General features: G+C 37.7%; 1 protein-coding gene across 2 annotated transcripts in view; it reads left to right on the top strand.

The window, feature by feature from the left end:
* Nucleotides 1-19,963: 19,963 nt before the first annotated feature.
* Nucleotides 19,964-21,983, top strand: part of LOC142353319 (uncharacterized) — a 62,197-nt gene continuing 60,177 nt past the window's right edge. For both annotated transcript variants that reach the window (XM_075405553.1, XM_075405552.1), the window contains exon 1: nt 19,964-20,256. In XM_075405553.1, the coding sequence (XP_075261668.1) occupies nt 20,130-20,256 (127 nt within the window). In that variant the 5' untranslated portion in view covers nt 19,964-20,129. The remainder of the gene's footprint in view (nt 20,257-21,983) is intronic.

The raw sequence follows: 21,983 nt of genomic DNA, 5'->3' as shown, positions 1-21,983 counted from the left end.
AAAGGTTTCAGTTCGTAACTCGAGCATGTGAACAAAAAGCGAGGCAGAAAGAACCTTAATTGTATAGTTCTTTGCGTCAACTGCTCCTTCTGGCTGCAGAAGAAGGAATGGATCTGTTGAGCGTGTCAGTCGTATTCGTAATGGAAAACCTGGAAGGATGTTTTTGTCAATTCCAGCCAAAAAACTGTCATTGAGAGTGAACCAATGTTTCCAGGGCCGTCTTGCATCGACAATATCCCGCCGATTATTGAAACCACTTTTTATGGGTAGGTCTTCTTCTTTTTTGTTGAAAACTGTGGGGTCGGGTTCGTAAGAGTAACCCTGACAAGCCAGAATTCCTGTTTTTGCTGAAGGTTCGAAAGACAAATCAGCTTCAACAATACTTTTGAAAGGATACAAGTTGTTAGCATTGGTAACTTGGGTACCAGCAACAAATACTTCGACGTTCTGCCAGAGACTGTGAGCGATGTTGTTTATAAAATAGGGCCTTATAGTTGCAGCTGTATCTTTACCGGAAGTTATTTGCTCCAGCGACAACTCTAAGCTCATATAAATGTTCCTAGTGTCAATGACTGCCTCCCAGTTCAGTACGCGCACCCTGGAACTCAAACTCGAGGACTGGAGCATTGCTATCTGTCGGTGGAAAGATCTGTTCATCAAAGGAGCGTTGAAAATCTACTAATACATGACTGGTTGAAAAAACATCCAAATCTGCATGAGTTGATGATATTGGGGAATCGGTGAACAAATTGGACATTATCGCAATTAGTTTACGTTCTGAGTGAATTTTACTTTGAGGCGGAGTCGACAATTGATGAGAAAAAGTCTCTCCGAGTTCGTCCGACTGATTTTCTAGACGCTTTCTTGGATTGTGGTTTTCTTGTACTTTTTGTACTATAACGTGGTGTTCTTCTCTTGCGTTTGATTTTCCTCTTGTAAGGCCTACCCATCTGTCTAGATTTTTTCTCCTCTTTTTTCTGCTTTTAGCTTTGATATTACGCTGCCTGAATTGTACACGTTTACTCCTCCCCGAACCCAATTGCTTTCTAACAGTAGTTTTTATCGCCTTTTTGAATGCCTGTTTGGGTTTTTTCTTTCCCTCAAAAATGTCCAACACCTCAGGAGCAGCTGACGATATGAAATTCTTAGCTAAAGGTATGCCATAACGTTTTGCCAAGGGAATGACAAAACTCTTCAACCCAACTCTTATGGCAGAGCCAATACCGCTTCCATACTGCCGCGAGCTTGACCCAATTGCCTGTCTGTTAGTTTTTATGCGATTAATGTGATGATTAATGTCCATCGCCTGACAAAAATGCTTCAAGGAATTTTTTGTCAAAACACACACAACTAAACAACAAGAACAGAAAAGTGAAAATGATTTCCTGTCAGAAAACGGATGTTGTTTGATGCCTGGCTCTATGCCGATCTTCTTCATATCTGTAGGCAACCAGTACCGGTTCATAAAACCTGCCAATAATTTTTTCACCCGCTCCATCCACTAAGCTGTAGGTGATGGGGCGGGTGTCTTTTTTGTTGTCGTTGCGAAGGGGTCTAGAAACAGAAGCAACTTTGAAGATTTCATCGGTGAAATTTTGAGTATAACCTTTGTCAAAAGCTGATTTGCTGATGCGCGATATTCGAACAGTTTGACCTTTTTTGAACTTTGGCTTTTTTTGCTAAATTTTCTAGATGTTTTTCTTGGCCTCCATTTTCTTAGCATGTCTGGGACATTCTTCTTCAACAAATCAACTGTGTGCTCCGGCCGCACGTTCTTTGGAGCACCGCAAAACTCTTTGCCCTGAGCAACCCAAATTTTTAAGGGGTAATCAGCACGTGCTTTGTGAAGCATTTTTTTGAGTGCTACCAAAGCAGTTTCAGATTGCTTGTCCTTCATGGGCTGAACCCGCAAAAACCGAGAAAAAGTGTCTACACAAACTAACAGGTACTGGTAACCATCATTCTCGGCGGCAAGTTTATCCATATGAGCCAAATCGACCGACCAGACATGATTTATCCCCAAACTGTGAACACGCAATCTTTTGAAACGTTTTCGATTGGGACGGAACTTTGTGTAAGTTTTCGATGACTGAAGAAATTCTTTGACTTGTTTCACTGATAAACCGCTTTCTCTAACTAAGTCATTCACCCCGCCAAAAGCGGCAACTGAATCAAGCGAGGTGTAAATGCCTTTGAGCATTCGATATTCGTTTCAGTCCGCAGGGAACTCATTATAGCGAACTGTCTTTAGTGTTCAAAAATGTTATCGCAGATGGGTTTAGAAAAAGATTTGAAAGTTTTTCTTTCGAGTAGTCTTGTAGCAGAGCTTCGACAAATGGCTTCAAACTTTTGTCAAAGTCCGACTTGGGACTCGATAGTTTTCTTAACAAATTTACCAGGGAGACTTCAGCACGACCAGAAGAAAGCCTAATAGACTTTTTTGCCAAGTTTATACGCAAGTTCCTGCAATCTTGCAGCAGGGAAAGCAGAACTTGAATTTTTCTTCGACGGCTTTTTTCCCGTGGGAGGTTCACCGTTGAATTTTTCTTGCTTTTAGTGTTTGAATTTGGAGCTGGGTTTGTAGCTTGAATCAAAGTTTTTTTGGCTCTTCACCCTGAGGTCTTTTATCCGATGGGCCGGGAATACTAGAACAAGAATTCTCATCATTGTTAATTTCTTTTTGCGAGGATATTGTGTTTTTTAAGTTACTTGATTCTACCACTTCACGGCCCAGAGCTCCGATTTTTTGTAGTTTTGCTGAAAAATTACCAACATTTTTATCTTCGGATTCAATTGAAGATATGGGCAGCAGGATAAATTGTGTTGGTTTGTCGGTTGTTCTTCGCAATTGAGCAGGAAACATTGAGTTGCAACAGCCTTCAGAAAATCAATGGCCGTTCTGCAAGCGTTTCAAAAAATCAGAAAAAAGAATTGAATGCTTTTCACTTAGTTCTGGTGAATCGATGCAATCAACTGACAATCTGCCACTCTTCACTGCAGGTCTAAAAAACGTTGTACAGGACAATTGGCTTCCGTTTACCACTTTGTTGTTTTTGATCGAGATATTCAACTGCCCAGTAGAGAGACTGCCAATACACTGACTTGTTATGTTGGTGCAAAAACGAAGTTCGTCAGGACACTGCGTTGTTAAATCTACCAAAAAATGACCATATTGTTGTTTTGACATCGATAACTGGTAGCAACAGTAGATGAAATTAGAAGGGGCACATTCAATTTCAGTTCCCAAAATTTTCAGTTGCCTGCCAATTCTGGGAGACTGCGTAAGTATGATATGCGTGGTATTCTTGTCAATAGTCACTGAATATTTTCCTTTTTGATAGAGATTGTGTTTAATGAAAATAACATGGAGTTTTTTGTGACGACCGGCTGTTGCAAGGTTCTCAAACGCCTTGCTCTCTAAAACTTCTTCACATGAATCATCAAATAGTAGTAGTGTGCTCTGACCGGTAACTGGTTCAAAGTTTTCCACAAACTTGTTCAACCAATCGTCAATACCATTGGATGAACGTTCGACACCCTCTGTAATCAGTGATGAAATGCAGTGAAAAATGAAGTGTGGGGAGCACTCAGCAGCCATCTGATCATAAACTGACTGCCAAAACCGGTAAAAAACAAAAACTTGATAGAAAGGAGGCTGGAAAATACCACTTGTTGCGACCGGTTCGCGGAACATCTTGTATATTAAAAAACTTTTACCCGACTCAGATGATCCACATACACACATAAATATTCGCTCTGATGTTGGAATAATTTTGTTCATGTCAACTTTTATCCAACACAGCACCGTTAATTTTGCATCGGAGGTAGAAGGAAAGTCAAAAGTGCTGAAAGTATTGTGAAATAGGCAGTTTTTTCCTCACAGTTGAGTTCTCTCAAAGATAACTGCAGCACGCAAACTACAGACATTATCAGTACGAAAGCTATTTGACTCAAGAACAACAAATCGGATCTTCGCGTTATACAGCACACAAAACGCCAAACTGATTGGGATCTGCTTTCGGTTTCAGGGTTGAACTTGAAATCGGGTGAGGAACTATTTTCAATAGCGTTATCAGTCTGGTCTAAGTTTGTCACCTCCACAGTTTGTGTCACATTATTTCCTGAATTGGGCCTAGGCGCCGGAAGGATGTATCCAATTGTTGTACTCAAAATAGTAGAATATGTAGTGTTTTCGGCGCAGGTCAAAATTGACTTTTCGAGTGAACTGTTCTTTAAAGCCAATTGTACGAGACAAAAAATTATTAACAGAACTACAACAAAGTACTGAGCAAGCAACAAGATCTGATTATGAGGAACTTTACTGCAATTAAACGTATCACCGTGAAGCTCGGCGCTGCGTATTGACTTTAACTCAAATTTCTTCTCAGTCGTTACTTCTAAGGGCAGCTCCACACGCTGCTTTTTACTGTTACTCATTTCTGTTAAATGATCTAACATGGTGTAAAAAATTGTTTATTAAATAACAAACACGTCAAATACTAATAATGGGTACATAGTTTTACAAAAAAGAGTTCAACTCTCAGCGTTGAGTCTTTCGCGTCTAGCACTAGTTCCAGCTTTAAATGGATAGTGCCTAATGCCGTCTTCAAAAACTGAATCATTAATTTCCTCATCACCAGCCTCGCCGCTCGAATCAGCTTCACCATCATGCGCGTCGGTCTCATGCTCATCCTCGTTATCGCTGCCATGTAAACTGTCCGACATAGCCTCTAACAGAGGACTCCAAAAGTTTTCATCCAATAACAATCTAGCTCGGGAGTAGCTTGGATCAAATCCAAAACTCCGTTGATATGTTGGAGCTGTTGTCAGTTGCCTCTGCGGCCCCACACGATGAGGATTCTGGGATCCTCCGGTTTCATGGTTTTCCATATTACTAATATCTTGTAACGGTTGTCTGAATCTAGAAAAGCTGTAACCTTCTGATATGGATTCCTGAGGACTAAATGCTGATGCTTGTGCAGATGCCCGCCCGTCGCCGCCGGATCCGCTCGCGCCCCGCCCGTCGCTACCAGACCCGCTCGCGTGCGGTCGCGACAAAAACCGCGGTCGGTCGCCGGCTTCCACTGCATCAGTAAAGTTTTGATGAGGGCTGCTGACTTCTTGGTCCGTTGATACTGCTCTGTCGAGTGTGTTGGGTGGACGAACATTTTCCTTGTTCTCAGTTCTTTTCGAGCAAGTCATATTGACAACTGAAAAACGAAAAAACTTGTGAGCAAAATGGTCTAATTTTCTGTACCGAAATCGTTTCGACTGTATGATATCAAAACAAATCAATTGCAACACTTCTTTTACAAAACTTAAGTTTCAGTTACTCTTTCAAACTAAAATGTATGCCTTAAAAGTTGCAAGATCTTAGAAGATTCTTCAACAATATCAGTCCAAGAGTCGCTTTTGATTTTCATTCTTCCAGACTTGAAAAACAAAAATTCCGCCGATTTTGTCTCTAGTTTCACTGACATAACTAGATTTGCAACAACATGAACACGTGCTGATCGCGGTTTGTATTTTACGTACTGAGCCATATGAGCTATAGACGGCATTTCTGCAAGAGATAAAAGCTGCTTCAGATCAATTTCTGCACTGATCCACTTGATTTCAAAACTGATTGGGGTGGCAGCAAGTCCCATCGATCGTAACTTGTTGGTGAAGCGATCAACTTGAACCCAAGTCTCGAATACAGTCTTGCAGCCGCTTATTAACATTTTTCCCGTGGGGTACAGGCATCCAAATGCTGCGGGATTTGATAAAGTCAGATATAGCGGTTTACGTTTTTTCCATTTTTCAATAAATTCAGGAAAAAATCGAGCAGCAACTGGAACGTTTATCTTCGTCAGAAATTGCACACAGGCTGTAACATCAATCACTTTGATTGAATTGGCAATTGTCTCCTGATTTTGGGAATGAGAAGAAATCGGCACTCATTACAAACTGAAAAACAGCAACTGAAAAACGTTCGGACGAATTCTAAAAAAAAGAAACAATTCTATTTTTGCTAGAAAAAATTTACCCCGGGGAAACTATATTTTCAGTTTTACTTCCAACTAACAAGGTTAAAAAAGCCAAACTGGATTGATCCCCAGTAACTGCTGCGTCACCTCCAAATTCAAAGGTGACTTTCATTTGTTCCGCAGAGCTTGGCATACCCTGAATACAACTTTCGGGCTTGCTTAACAGGCAGAGAGCAGCTACAAGATAGTTCGCCGGGTCTCCCGTCGGAAAATGCAGTTCGTCGTTCCTGATCAATTAAACCATCTCCTCCAAGCCGTCGGCCAAATCGTTTGGTCCAGACATCTACGTGGTTTAGTATTGGCTCAAACGCAGCTAATCTGCTAAACTCCTTTCCCGATAGTGTGAAGAACGGCTTCAACAAGTAAGTCTTTTTTCCAATCATGATACTGATAGGCATAAACGCCATGTTATCAGATCTGAAAAAAATACTAAGCTGATGCATAGAATATTAGTTAAGGAAAGTCGAATCGCGCGAGCAATTGATAAAAAGGTATTAACCAAAGTTATACATTGTTTACGATACAACATACACTAACTAAGATGAGAACAAAAAACACAGTTACAGAAACATCAAAATGGTTTCCTAATGACAATGATGTTGCCAAGCTGTTTTTGATCGAAGCACTGGAGGACGTTTGGGAAAATAGCGTTGATTTTCTGGGTGGTTCTGCCACGCTTTTTTAAAAGTTTTCTGAAAAACTGAACCCTGAATAACAACATGCGACTTTTGCAGGTGAACAAAAGCTGCAAATATTGAGAACGGACACCACACATTTCTCTGCTCAACACGAAACCCCTTTGGAAATGCTAATCCGGGTCCAGGTTGATGCGCATTAAAGTAGTTGCGTACGATATCGATCACAGTCTCCAACCCCCAATTTGTACTTGGCATGTGCGAAAAGGGAAAATCATCCTTCTCGTTGGTGTTTTTCACTTTCTTAGAGATATGAAGCAGCAAATGCACATGGTTGCACAAATTTTGTGAATCAGCGACTGGATTGCTGCTTAGTATGCACTTGCCGTAGCCGCGTTTGTTTTTCTGCTCGTCACATTCAGCAGCAACACTCGCTTGCATCATCAATGAATCCGCACTGTCGTAAACATTGATGATAATGCGCTCCCAGAACGAATGAGACGCCTGCGTCTGACAACAATTTAACCAGGTCTATCTTCAGGCACTTGGTTTGTTCTAAAGCATCCTTTTCGCTTTTTTGAGATGGGTAGAAAACAAAGTGAGCAAAGGATCTAGAACAACTCTTTCGAAATTCCATTGCCTTTTTCTGAAAAAAACTATCAATTATCATCAAATATATAGCAGTGGGATTTTTCATTTGGAAAGTTAACAAACTGTTTCTTTTTTTAAAAAAAATCCAAATTAAGAACAACAATATCCATAAGGAACAGAACTACCAGTTTCAGAGGAAAAAACGCGTTTATTGCTAGTTGTTTTTGTTACTTTTTGACAAAAACTGTTGAGAATTCTTCCGCTGCGAACACATCTTTTCATCGAGCTGAAGGGAGACCTCAATTCATGAACTTCTTGGAGTACCAATTTCTTGAATCCATCTTTATCAAATATTTTTTCACACGCTCTGTTCATTGTGATGCCTTTCATTTTGAAAACATTGTAATCATTAGATGTGTCTGAATAGAATCCACTCAAACAATAGAATTTTGGCCCACCGCTGAAGAAGTCAGTAATAACAACGTTAGAGGGAATTTCATCGGTCATATCGCCCATGAAACTCCCCAATTCAATATCAGGTTCAGTATTCGAGCACCCATCTTGTAAATACATGATGCTGTCGGTATCACAATATAGAATATTTCTAGGATCTTTCACCTTCACCATGTTTTTATATAGAAAACATCTTGCATGCGCCGTTGTGAAAGCAGCTAGAACCACATTCGATTTTCTGTTAGATTCTACCTCTTCGTCGATTAATTGATATTGTATGAACATCAGATCATCGCCAACCAAAGATGCGTCAACAACACGATTCGTATCTGAAGTGAACATTTTCACAACATCTGCGTAACTGTTGATATACCTTGTTTTGGGGAGATTTTCCCTCATCCCCAGGTAACCCCAGAACGAATTCAATAGGATTTTGAATATGAAACGAATTCCTTCATTGTAAGACATGTTCGAAGCGTTCAGAGCTATTCCTTCTTTTTGCTCAAAGTCTCTCAAGAATTTTTCTCTGTGTTGACATGGCTCGTCTGTGTTGCTATGTACACAGTCACAAATATTTCCCCAACCACTAGCTTCGGTTTTAAGTTTCAAAAAGGTCTTTATATAATCTCTGAACAAGTTCTGTGATCTCTTTGAGTATTCCCAATTCCAAACTTCAGCCACATCAAGTATCCGATATCCTTTCTCTACAGCAAGCTTCAATTCCGTCGAAACAAATGTCCCAAAAAATGATCTTTCCGAAGGTGCTGTATGTGAACAAAATTGGAAATTGCTCTCTTCAACAGGTTGTTGTGCCATGTTTTTAGTTACCACGCACTCCTTACAGAGAGGGAAGAACAATTTTTTGTTATGTTTGAAAGGCAGAACGGGAATCAGCAGATCACGAGGAGCAAGAACCACACACTTTATTAAGCCAAAGAACGTTTCTGTCAAAACACAGTTTTCAACATAAGTAAAACTTTCACTGTAAACAGAATTGTCTAGCGCTTTTAATTTTCTATTTTTGGAGCACAGATAATGCTCTGGATCATCGTTGAAGATGGGTGCGACCAAAACTTGATCAGGATGACCAACAGGATAGAAGGAATGATCGTTAACATATGGGTACAAAGAGCAAACATCAACATATTTCAAATTGAATTTACTCTCACCTTTGTGCCAGTAAGAGTAAAAATTTTCAGTTCGTCCTCCAACAAAAGCATCTCTTGCCTTAAGGGGTGCAAAGATGTTGCTCTTCTTCAAAACTGTTGATAATTTCTCTTCTGCTGGAAGTATAGGGCGGTCAAAACTGCAAGTTGTTTCATTCTCTCGTTGTATTAATTTATCAAAAACGCAACCCCAAATATGCTGAACGTCGACAATTGAAAACTGAATTCCATCTTTAGTAAGAAATTGTGTTCCTAACTCCTTCTGTGTTGAGAACCAAGCTAAACGGTCCACAAAACTGTCTTGATAAAGAGTCTCCATACTAACTCCGGCCTTTTTATTAAGTTCTTTGCGATTTTTAAAGCATTTTGGACAGCCGTGGTAATAGCAACCGAAAAACTCAAAAACTGTTGCCTCGTAGGTTTCTTTGCAATCCCAAATATTTGAGATGTTTTTTAAAAGAATTCCGTCAACTTTGAACTGCCCAACTCTTTGTTCACCTGATTGTTTACAGGTACTGATATTTGACGGCGACTGTGAAAATACATTTGAACGGTACATCCTGAGGGATGCATTAGGCGTGTCAGAGAGAAAACTTCTTTCTTGCCTTTCTCTCCATTCGAGCCACTGGTTAGCTGAAAAAGATGTTCTATCCAAAGCCCTATAGCCGTTCGTAGGCAAAATTGCAATCGAGTTGGAAGGCATAAAAAACGTCGATAAATGTAATTGCAAGCGGAAGCAGCAGTACATGCGGTTTTGAAGACATCAACACCAAAACATGACTCTGCTATCAATTGACGAAACTTGCATACACCCATCCTGAGGAGTTCAACATCAGAGCGACAATACTGTAACAACTCCTCTCTAAAATTGTATCGAAGACCTTCTTCTCGGTACTTCTCCTTTTGACCGTCATGCCACAGTTTGAACTTTTCGTACTCTTTTTTGTTAGAGAACATTTTGGCACCAAACACACAAATAGGAGGAAAATTGCCTGCCTCTAGGGTTCTTGATTCATCTCCCACACAATGGCTACAGTCATCAGTCCTAATAAATGTCCACAAACATAGATCTCCCCTTTCACACTTCTTCCGATCGTGCAGCGTCATGTCGTTGTTCAAAGATTGTGATGATGTCAAATAGTGAGGAAAATATCCTTTTCTGAGTTCTGCTATTCCAAATGTCTCCGGAAACTTCCGTAAGGGAACAGGAATAAAGAGATATGAGTCAATAAATCGTTTGTTGCCCACTTTGAGCGAAATTATTTTGTTTCCTCTCAGAACAATTTTGGGCACGTACTTTTGTTTAGTATAAAAGCATTGCAAGACTGGAAGGAAATCAAAGCCACTTCCAAAATGCGCAATAAACCATTCATATTTTCTCACCCGTTGACTGTTCTTCAGAAAGACTTCTGAGCAGAAACGGTCAATACAATCGTACCCGTCGTAGATTTCCTCCAGCGAGCCACTAAGATTTCTCGCAACCAGGAGAACAGGTTTGTGCTCGTTATCATTCAAGCAGCTCTGATCTGTTTCAATATCAAATGCCCAAATATTTTCGTTATCAACGGCCGGTGAATCCCTTTGTTCAACATCAACCTCGTGGAAGCCATCTTCTTCACCAAACTCAATTTCCTGAAATCTCTCCAACTTTCTTTGTGGCTCATTGTCTTCGACTTCTTTTGTACAAAATGTAGATTTGCGCTTTCTGGGTTTTTGCACATAACACTCGTGCTCTTTTGACCCAATCTTTGGATACTGTTGATAACAAACAAGACAGAACTTCTGAGAACAAACATGGTTAGTCAACGAATGTTCGGGTATCGTTGAGTTGCACAACGGGCATTTAAAGTAATACAGGCATATCTGCTTCTCGATGTGGTTGTCTAGACAAAACTGACTCCTTAATGATAGACCACAGACAGCACACTTGAACTCTTGACGTTTGCCAAACTCGGGTGCAGTAGTGATATATCCAGTGCGATTTAAGCAACCCATCTGTCGGCATAAGCCACAACCACTCGCTGGACATTGATGCTTTACGCAAGAGTAACCTTTGTGGCACGCATAGCAGTAAAAACGACAGCTAAATAAGCCCTTCATTGACTTAATTACGTCAACGTGACCGGACTCCCTGTCGTAAAGCAGATCAACATGGAGCTCCTTATGGTCATTGAAGCTCTTCAAATAGACACCCATAAAATTTCTGTCGTAGATCGTAATGTTGACATTATTAAAAACCGGCGTGGCCGCAATGCTGCTGAGATCCTCGAGAGTGAGTTTGTCTCCAGTGTTTTGAAATATCTTGAGCTCTTTGAATTGTTTCAATCGAAATAGAAGCTGCTTAACTTCCGCTGTCTGAATAGACTCGGTCCAACGTTTTTGCTTTTTATCTTCTGCTGATGCCTTGCTGATAGCTAGACCCACGGCAAGAGCTCTTATCAGACAATCATTATTTTGCGATTTGATTGTAATGACAGATCTTTTTGCTGACAAGAATGTGTACAAATCGGGCACAGACCTGTTTACAATTCCACCAATTTTTTTGCCACCCATCGACGGGAGGGATATACAAAGCAAGTTTAATTTGATATCACTGCTTATATCAAAACTTTCATGCGAATTGAGAACTCTATCAAGTTCATTTAAAATAAGATCAACATTAAAAGTACTCGTATCTTGAAAGGGTATATGAATGGGGTAGTTCAAGCTGGGTGCATTCAAAACAATTCTAACACGATGGGAGACTCCATTCATTTCACTCAGCACATCGGCCACGAGTGTACTGATTAGGCTTTCAAAAATTTCTTTCAGATGGGGGATGTTACGCTCAATATCAACAAATAGTACTTCGAAATCCCTGCTAACGGCTTGAAGGCTGCTTCTTCTCTGAGGCCGTCTAATGATAGTGTAATGTTGGCTCGGATCGAACCCAGACGGTCTCTGGTTGCGTTCATCAGTTGTTTGTACGTTCTGTGAAGATACATGGTCTCGCGGTTCACTCTCTTGAGAAATGCTCTCAGCTTCATCCTGAGTTGCATCGATACCAGCTTTATTCGACATTGTTTTCTGGAACCAAACTAGAACTCAGCATGGATCAACTAACGGCACGTCGATTTACTATGTGCTTAAGATATGTGCTTCAGACAATTTTAATTACAAAAACATAAAAAGTACACAAACAAAACCTATAAAACACACAAACATACTCAGAATCACCACAAACACAGAAAGTAGAAAAAAGAAGAGAACCAAAGTTTTCTTGTCAACTTTGTCTTTTAGAGTTATTGATGATGACATGTTTTCAGTAAGAGATCGAAGGATCAGCCAGAGTCTCAGTTCTGTTTTGTTGAGGGCTTGAGAAACTTGGGTTGCTCATCTTTGTCCTGGAGGTTGCCAAAAACAGTACCTGGAGCAACATAGCTTGCAAACTTTCCTTTGAAGAAGATGGCTGAAGCTCGACACGCATTCGCATCTGTGGGCATTCCAAGCATGTTGTAGCAATAGCTAAGTGATCTGTACACTGCTTCCAAACGAAACATCAAGTTGAAATACTGGAAACGGGATATATTATTCGTTAGTTGACCACTGCAGATTACATCTTGGAAACAATTTCTAATATGCAACAACCTCTGCAGAGCAAGCGGAAAATCAGGTTGTTTTTGAACTGAACCAAACAATAAAGTATCGGCCTCCAGTAATTCATTGCTCAAAACAGAAAGTCTGGCTGCTATATCCTGATTTTCTGTCATAATAAGGCACCGAAAATCAAAAAATGTCTAACTTTTTCCGTATGAAACTAATTTAATCGAGGACAGCCTCCGACTTGCAAACAAAAACGGAAGGATTCTAGAAATTAAAAATACAAAAGCAACGCTTTCAAAATGTAAATAACTGTATAAAACACAAAGTATGACATATAATCCAGAAGTTTAATATTCTGGGTCCACGATGTTCAAGAGCTCGCGGAAAGTTAAATCAGTTGCTAGCAATTTCTTGGAGTAACGTTTTCTCATGGAAGCCTTATTGGGTAAATAGTTTTGCTCGCAGATTTCTGCATTTTCTTTGAGAACGCCAGAGAACCGCCTCAGGAGTACCAGCAGCACTCCAGGATCCTGTATCACATCGTATACTTTCAGCTCTTTCAATTCTTGTACCAACATATTTTCCAGGACGTGAAGTGCGAGGCAGGCATCATCGAACTCCATATTCTGCCCAACGGAACCCCCACTATAAACAGAAACAACTCCTTTCTGCATCAGCTGCAGATGCTTGGAAAACCTTTGATCCAATCGTTTACAGAAACCCGAAGCACCCTGCTCGCAAAGAGAATCCAGTGCATGGTCATTATTAGTACTTGCAGTGTTTTGAGAAATGGAAGCAGCAGTTGATAAGTTGCCCGGTTGTGGTTGATTATTCTCCTCTTCTCCACTTGATACTACCGGTGAGAGCATCGGATCACTCTCTGAATCGGAACAAATATTGACACGTAACTCCTCACCACCCATTCTCTTAACACTGAAATATGAGATTAGAAATTAGGGCAAATGAGTTTCAAAAAAACTAAAAGTTACAGAAAAAATTGTGGTTCAGCTTTGAGAATTAAATTGTCAACCCAATAAACTACTGAAGGGGCCACACAAACAGATGATAGCTCCAAACAAATTCGTTGAAATAAGTAAAAAGAGCCCACAATTTGCGCTATGAGCAGCCACATTGGTGTAGTTTTTCTATTAGGGACAAAGAAACGAACTGGGTCAAAACTTCTTTGGAATCTTTTTCTTCCCATTTTTATTTGTGATACAAATTTTTGATTGCCACATCTCATCAGCATTTGGTTGGGGCAGAGATTGGGGCAGATCAATAAATTGCTTTGCCACAACTTCCGATCGCTCAGCATCAGCTTCTTCCTCCGAATCTCCAAGTTCAACTGTCGAGGTGATTTGTTTCAGATCTGCTCGCACTTCCTCACATTTTTGATTAGGCTCTAGCATATCTGATATGACCTCCTCAAACTCTTCCCTTTTCTCAAGATCTTCACTTGATAAGGATTCAGACGGTACACTGCCTGTGATTCCTGTGTTAGCAATCAATTCATCCATCGTTAATCCCAGTTGATTTACCCGGACCCAGTTGAGACAATCTGTTGCTGACTTCGCGCTCGTACAGCCCTCAATTTTGAATAACTTGATGTGGGCGTAAACTCCAGACTCATATTTTTTCACTGATAAACGAATAAATCTTCCATTTTGAGCTCTCAAGTCAAAATGCTTTGCCGTAGGATTCATTCGAGTATCTTCCTCCGCTGTAATCTTCGGTGACAGGTCTTTGCCGGTAACTCCAGTTATCAGTTTTCTCTTTTTCATCCATTGAGAAGCCATTGTTTTCCTAAACGTATTAGTTAGTTATTTGTCGAAATTGTAGAGTAAGCTGAGTTCTGCCATCCCCAACAAAGGGTAGCAGTTCTCCCGATTCTGATCTTATTTCTATTAGCACATCGCCAATAGACTGTTTTGCTACTTTCTTGAATTGAGCCTGGTGAAAGCTTCGAATAATTGAAGAACCATAACCAAAAAACCCTCCCGGTTTTACAGCTTCCCCGGGTATCTTTTGGGAAACATCAAATACCGGACAGGATCGTAGCAAAGGGGCTTTGTTTTCGCCAACAAACTGGGGATCGATAAAGTCACAGTATATAAACAAGTGATGAAACCGATTAATATCGGCTGCGTACGTTGGCACATAGGTTAACAATCGACCTATAAGTTTTTTTCGCTCTAACCCAAGTATATATTGAAGGTCCTTGGAAACGCTAATAAAATGAACCTCTGACGCTTTTGTCGAGGAACAAATTTTGAGTACATGACTAGAATCGTATTGGAAATCGAGATGTTCAATCAATTTATCGGATCGCTCTCTTTTTCGATCGATAGCATTGTTCATTTCAATACGTATTTCCTCAATTGTATGATACATGCCTTTGCGCATTTTACAGCCTTTGTAGAGTCTAGGGCTATTTGGCCAGCAAAGATCAAAAGTCCCCTCAACTATATTAAAATTTCTAGGATACGAAATTTCAAGAAGGGACACCTCCCAATGACCAAACAATTCTATGCACTCAGGCAAAACAGTACGAAAAAAAGCGAGAGTGTTCTCGGGATAAACATTGAGCGAAGAGTTTGACGCCAGTTCAAGTGTAAATGCCATTGATTTTTGCAATAAGTAGTAAAAATGAAAACCGAAAAATTTTCTTTTAAAAAGCGACTAGACAAAAAGAGCAGTAATTGGCAAAATGACACTTACCAAGTTCTAGATATGTGAATTCAACAGAAGTAATGTAAACGAGGATCCTTCCAGGAATAGAACCAGCAAAATCTGAAATAGGAAAAACATCTTGCAGAAAACTCAAAATCGCATCTACGAAAAATCACAGAAATATTTTAAAACAGCTGTCTCCAAAATTTTAATTTTAGAAAAATAATTCAATAGGTGTTTCTTTTAGATCGGAAACTGAAAACAATAGATCTTTGTCGTGTTCTAGAAAGAAGGTAGTTTTATCAGACTGCAGAAAGTTTAGAAGTTCATCATAAGTTTTGTGGCCATTGTTGAAAAGAGTAAATCGAATCTCTTTGTTTGTGCTCTGGTCTACAAGATCCATGACAACAAAATGTTTAGGCTCCGAAGTGAAGAATCCACGCAGTGTGCAGCGAAGTAGACAGAGCTGTAAGTACTTGCAGCCCATGTCCAGAAAATACTCCATCTTGTGAAATTAACAGAGAAGGTAAAGCAGAAGCAAATATATGAAATCGATTTTTGCCGCTAAATGTATATATCGTCAGAAATATTACTTGATCGACTTCTTTTAGCTACCGAAATAAAGGAAGAATTGAAACTGAAATTTAAGATAGAACAAAAGTGAGGCCGGCGGAAAAGAAATCTTGCAATCAGTGTTCCCAACTGAGAGATGTCTAAATAACGAAGAGAAATTGAAAAATATTAGATACTTCAATTCAACGGAAAGTGAACGAAATTGTGAGAATCGACAACAGAATAACAATATTACAAGAGATTGTAAAAATTTTAAGAAGTGAAAAGGGTAAAGAATTCAACGGAGGAACTGATTTGCAGAACTGAGTACAACAAAATGAGAAAACGAGAACTGAACCAACAACAGAAGTTTTTGTTCTAATTTACTGAAAAAAATTAAAGATACAATAAAATTTAAAAACTGCTAAGAGTAAACCTCTCATTGGCCAAAAATGATCATTTTTTGTGTTTGTGTCCGAGTACCTGCCCAATTTTTCACAATTCTGTTTCAAAATAAACCAATCATTTTTCTCTACGATCAAAAGAAACGATTGCAATAAATTTGTAAAAAAAAAAAGAAAAAACAAGATGCAAATGACCTTACAAAACCAGCCAATCAACAAATGACAATACTGAATTTGTTTTTGCAGCAGTATAAAGTCTCAAAGGAAACAGTGCACGCAGCCAGGTCGATATAATTGCACATCAAACCGCAGAAAAAGACTCTCAGTCTGAAGCAACAAACACAACAAAAGACTAAAAGACTAAGTGGAGCCGAATTAGAAAGACAAGTATTTATCCTCAGCAACATGAGAAGACAGTAAAAAACTTAAGCTAAATTAATTCTCTAAATGTTGTGGGGGCGCCCTCTTTCGAAGACAGATGTTATTAAATTGCTTTATAGCCACATCAAGTAAGTCGTAAGATGAAAACAAAAAAGGCCAGAAATTTACAGATGAATTTTTAATTGAGTTACGGAGCCAGTTTGGCTGGATTTCAGCATTAAAAATTGTTTGCATCAGTTCAATAAAAAGATTCAACCTATAAAAACAGTAAAGAACACAGAAGTAGAACTAGAAACAACAACAAGCATGAAATATTTTTTCCAGATTATTAAGCCTAATAAGTTCCGTCTCATTTGACTGAGCAAGTTTGCTTCTGACGTTCGCATGACGTTTAAATATCTATCTATGTATGTAAATATATATTTATATATATATATATATATATATATGTATATATATATATATATATATATATATATATACATACATATATATATATATATATATATTTATGCATGTATGTATGTATGCATTTATGTATGTATATACGCATGTATGTATGTATGTATGTATGTATGTATGTATGTATGTATGTATGTATGTATGTATGTATGTATGTATGTATGTATGATATATATGTATATATATATATATATATATATACATATATATATATATATATATATATATATATATATATATATTTATGCATGTATGTATGTATGCATTTATGTATGTATATACGCATGTATGTATGTATGTATGTATGTATGTATGTATGTATGTATGTATGTATGTATGTATGTATGTATGTATGTATGTATGTATGTATGTATGTATGTATGTATGTATGTATGTATGTATGTATGTATTTATGTATGTAGATATGTATGTATGTGTATGTATGTATGTATGTATGTATGTATGTATGATATATATGTATATATATATATATATATATACACACATATATATATATATTTATGCATGTATGTATGTATGCATTTATGTATGTATATACGCATGTATGTATGTATGTATGTATGTATGTATGTATGTATGTATGTATGTATGTATGTATGTATGTATGTATGTATGATATATATGTATATATATATATATATATACATATATATATATATATATATATATATATATTTATGCATGTATGTATGTATGCATTTATGTATGTATATACGCATGTATGTATGTATGTATGTATGTATGTATGTATGTATGTATGTATGTATGTATGTATGTATGTATGTATGTATGTATGTATGTATGTATGTATGTATGTATGTATGTATGTATGTATGTATGTATGTATTTATGTATGTAGATATGTATGTATGTGTATGTATGTATGTATGTATGTATGTTTGTATGCATGCTTATGTATATATGTCTTTATGTATGTATGTATTTATGTATGTATGTATGTATGTATGTATGTATGTATGTATGTATGTATGTATGTATGTATGTATATATGTATGTATGTATCTGCGCGATATATATATATATATATATATATATATATATATATATATATGTGTGTGTGTGTGTGTGTGTGTGTTATGTGTGTGAGAGTGGGTGTGTCTACATTGGATGTCTGCACCTAACGTACAGATACGTAAAAAAATCCACGCAAGATTCATATGACTCAAATATGAGATGAATTTTTAATGCCGCGCAGATTTCTGCGCGATGTACAGAAATCCTGAATATAGTGATATCCGCATGAAAAGAAACGTTTTTAAAACCCATTTTTTGAAATTTTGTAAAACACAGAAATCTGCGCACCGCGCAGAGTTCTGCGCTGTAGCGCATGTTTTTATTATTCTTTTCTCCTTTAATTTTAAAACCGCAGCAGCGACTCGCATTATTATAATAAAATTGTCTTTAGGATGTAAAATAAATTTTGGAGGGAAACAAAAGAGATGGATAAAATTTAGATAACCGCAGAAATGATTTGTTAGAACTCAAATGAGCCCCGCCGCAAAACAACCGTTACTATCATTAAATATTACTCCCACCTGCTCCTACTTCAAGTTTTGTTTTATTAGACAAAAGAAACCGCAACTCATTTTTATCAGTACGGTTATTATTTATTAAAAGAGCACAAATCACCTGCTTGTATGATGGATTTACTGGATGAGGGGAATTGCGGTTTTCACCTGGATATGAATAAAATGTAGTTAATGTCTTTGGGGGGGTACGATTTAATTAGATGAATCTCTAAATAAGGGGATATGGGCGCCGATTCGTGCTTGACTCGTGCTTGAATAAGGGGATATGGGCGCCGATTCGTGCTTGACTCGTGCTTGATTGGATGACGAGTCAGTGCCTATCGGCGCCCATATTTCTTCTTGTGATGACCTTGAAGTGTAATAATTGTAGCTAGCAGAAAGTTCGCATAACGGTGAGCAAAAAGGCTAAATGCTAATGTCAATATGCTCGTGTAAAAGATTTCGTGCGAGATTTTCGTTTTAGTAAGCAAACTGCTTCGAAAATCAATGAAAATAATCTGCTTCTCCAAAATAACAGTCTTCGCTCAACCGAGGTGAGGTAGAAAAACTTGAAACAAAAAAAATAGATCGAATCTATCCCATGACGATCAAAGTGTACATACAGGGACGAGGTTATTTAGTGAATCTATTTTAGTATGTGTTCATTTGTTGATTATTTCTCGCGAATGAATATCAGAAATTATAGATGTGCCTTTGATATCGGGGCCCATTTTCATTCAATCAGTTATACAAGGTATTTAAAATTATAAAATAGTACAAGTTAATTATTTTCAGTTCTGATCAGCTTTTGTAGACGAATATTTTGCTATTGAGTGTTTGTTAAAAATAGGTTTTGTTTAGTGTCCATGTTTGTTGTTCTTTCATATTGATCGTATCATCTTAGAACAATCCAAACTATATTTGAATCCTCTAATTTAAATGTAATGATCATCACACATATTTGTCATTGAATGAAATAAATTTTTGCTTTAGTTTCAACCATTAGCAAATCATCTACTGCCAAATGCTACCACTACACAATTAAAAGTTTCAAATTAAAACTTTTCTAAATACTTGTCAGCAGGTTTGAATTTGAGATTCCCCCTTACTCCCTGAAACCTTGAAAATGCAGAATTCTTTTGGCATTGATATTATGGCTCGCAACTCTCTGACTAATAACACCATGTATTGCAGTTATGAATGATCCATTAATTTTTCTAAAAAATAGTAAAATTGATTTTCAGATAGTTGAACACTCGCATTACGGCTAAAACTTATCGATACTCAACCATACCATGGCGGGGTGTAGTGGGGGTGTAAAGCGATCAATCAGTCGTGAAGTGGGGGGGGGGGTAGTTGGGGAAGCCAGAATTCATTTTAGGAGAATGGCTGCAGTGCGTCTAGCGGTACTGAAGAAAAAGTTTAAAGGTTCATTTCATAGAAAGTTAATTAAAGAACATTTAGTTGATTTAAAAGTCATCCGACATCATTCCTGTCTATTGTTAAATGTAGTACCTGTTTCAGATATTTTAAATGTTGCTCCAGTTTAACTAAGAGGTCAATGCGTACTGCCACTGTACTTTTGGCAGAACGTGTTAATCCCCAACTCTCTGAAAGACACTTCCGATAGTCTCTCTGTTTGTGAAGTAAAAAGATGGACTTTGACAGCCTCCGTGCAAAGCAAGTGCGAGAGAACAGTAGCAGTCCGGGCTTGCCAGTTTCAAGTGCCAATGTCCAGCGACACTCCTCAACGGGCAGCTTATTCGGATCTGCCAGCAAAGGTTCATTTGTCAACAGTCTCTTGCCATGAAAGACCTTTCAAAAATACGACCATAAGTAGATTTTTTAAACTACCGACACCAGACCATTTTTTCTGATGTAGTGTTTCTTAATATTGAACTTTCAATTCAATATTAAGAAGCTGGGAAAAATTAACAATGCGTTTTTTATTAATATTTGTTTTTTATTTGAACTTCCATTCGAACAAACTTAGATTTACCAAACATAATTAACGAACTTTTTAAAAAGCCAAGTACGATTTCGTTTTTTCAAAAAAAATAAAAACAACTGGCGAATACAAATTAGGGATTTGAAAAGATCATGGCACATTAAACTCCCTGTAGAGCGAGAAATGCCGGTAGAATATCCAAACGTATTCTCCAAAAACTTTTCGGTCCAGGATTTCATATGCGAGGGTGGCTTTTTTCATCAGTCAAGTTCTCACTTTTTGTTAACGCATCGTAGAGTAAAAAAGAATAACACTATTTCGTTTGTAGCCGTCAGGATCTAGTTTTTTTATTTATATAAAAATTTATCAGGAATTTGAAGAAGGGGAACGCTTTAAAATTTATAAGGAAAAATCGAAAAGGAAAACATCGCTAATGGGGGGAGGTTGACAGATCGCGTTGAAATTTCAGATAAAACAAACGGAGAAATTTGTGGTAGAATTAGTTTGGCTAAAGGGAGTTTTTATTGTTACGGTTAATTTTTTTCAGTTTCAAGGCTAAAAGTTAACGATTTTATTTATTTAACCAACAGTTTTGAATTCTTTCCCTAAAAATTTGGTTTAAGAAAATTCTTTCGTCGTCTCTCTGTTTTCTGCCTATTTAAAACTTTTGTAAGAACCAATGTTTATCTACCACGAAAATGTAAATCTAAAAGCTTAAAAATGTATTATTCCAAATTCTAGAGTTACTGTAACCATCGCTGTATTTTTGAAACAGCCGAGACGTAATAAAAACCAATTTTGATGGAATGAACACCGGTTTCATGAAATGAACATCACATCAACCAAATTTTTTATTGAAATTACAAGATGGAAATCTGGGCTTAACTTTTTTATTTGTATTCTTTATTTTGTCGGAGTTTATCGTTCGATTCAACCTCCTCTAGTTTAATGCACTACAGAAGAATTCGAGGGTTAGAGTTTATTGATCGCGCGTTTGAAAAAATTAATACAAATGTTTGTAATTTTTGAAAGTTAAAAGAAATTTTTTTTGTCTTCTCTGTATTTTGGAATGGCTCCTTGCATTGATTGTTTTCAGACTCTGGGCGTTTCGGTAAATTGAAAAACGAAACAATTTATTGATAGTGTAAGTCCAGTTATTAATAACAAAGAGTCGAAAGATGAAAAAATTCTTCTTTTGACTCTTTGTTATTCTATGAATAACAAAGAGTCGAAAGAATTTGCCATTGCTTTAAAGATAGCCCGAAGAGTGAAAAGGCCAAATTGTATACATTATAACCAATTGTCTTCAATACTAATGAATAGGAACCGTTTTGGACAGTCCTTAACGTTCACTTAGTAGTAGTAGTTGTTGTTGGGATTCGGCCAGGAGATATCTTCATCTGCTGGCACGGGGATCGTCTCCCTTTTTCTTTCGTGATGGTGAATGATTGCAAATTACACTTACATAATAGACACAAGTAGCGGCAGAGTGCAAATACTCAAAAATCTTTAAAATAAAAACAATTACTAAAGATTTGTTTTAAATATGTTCAAAACCAA

The sequence above is a fragment of the Convolutriloba macropyga genome, chromosome 14 (genome assembly GCF_964194025.1).
Source record: "Convolutriloba macropyga chromosome 14, txConMacr16.3, whole genome shotgun sequence".
In the NCBI taxonomy this organism is placed as follows: Eukaryota; Metazoa; Xenacoelomorpha; order Acoela; family Convolutidae; genus Convolutriloba; species Convolutriloba macropyga.
This window is presented reverse-complemented; position numbering and strand designations above follow the sequence as displayed.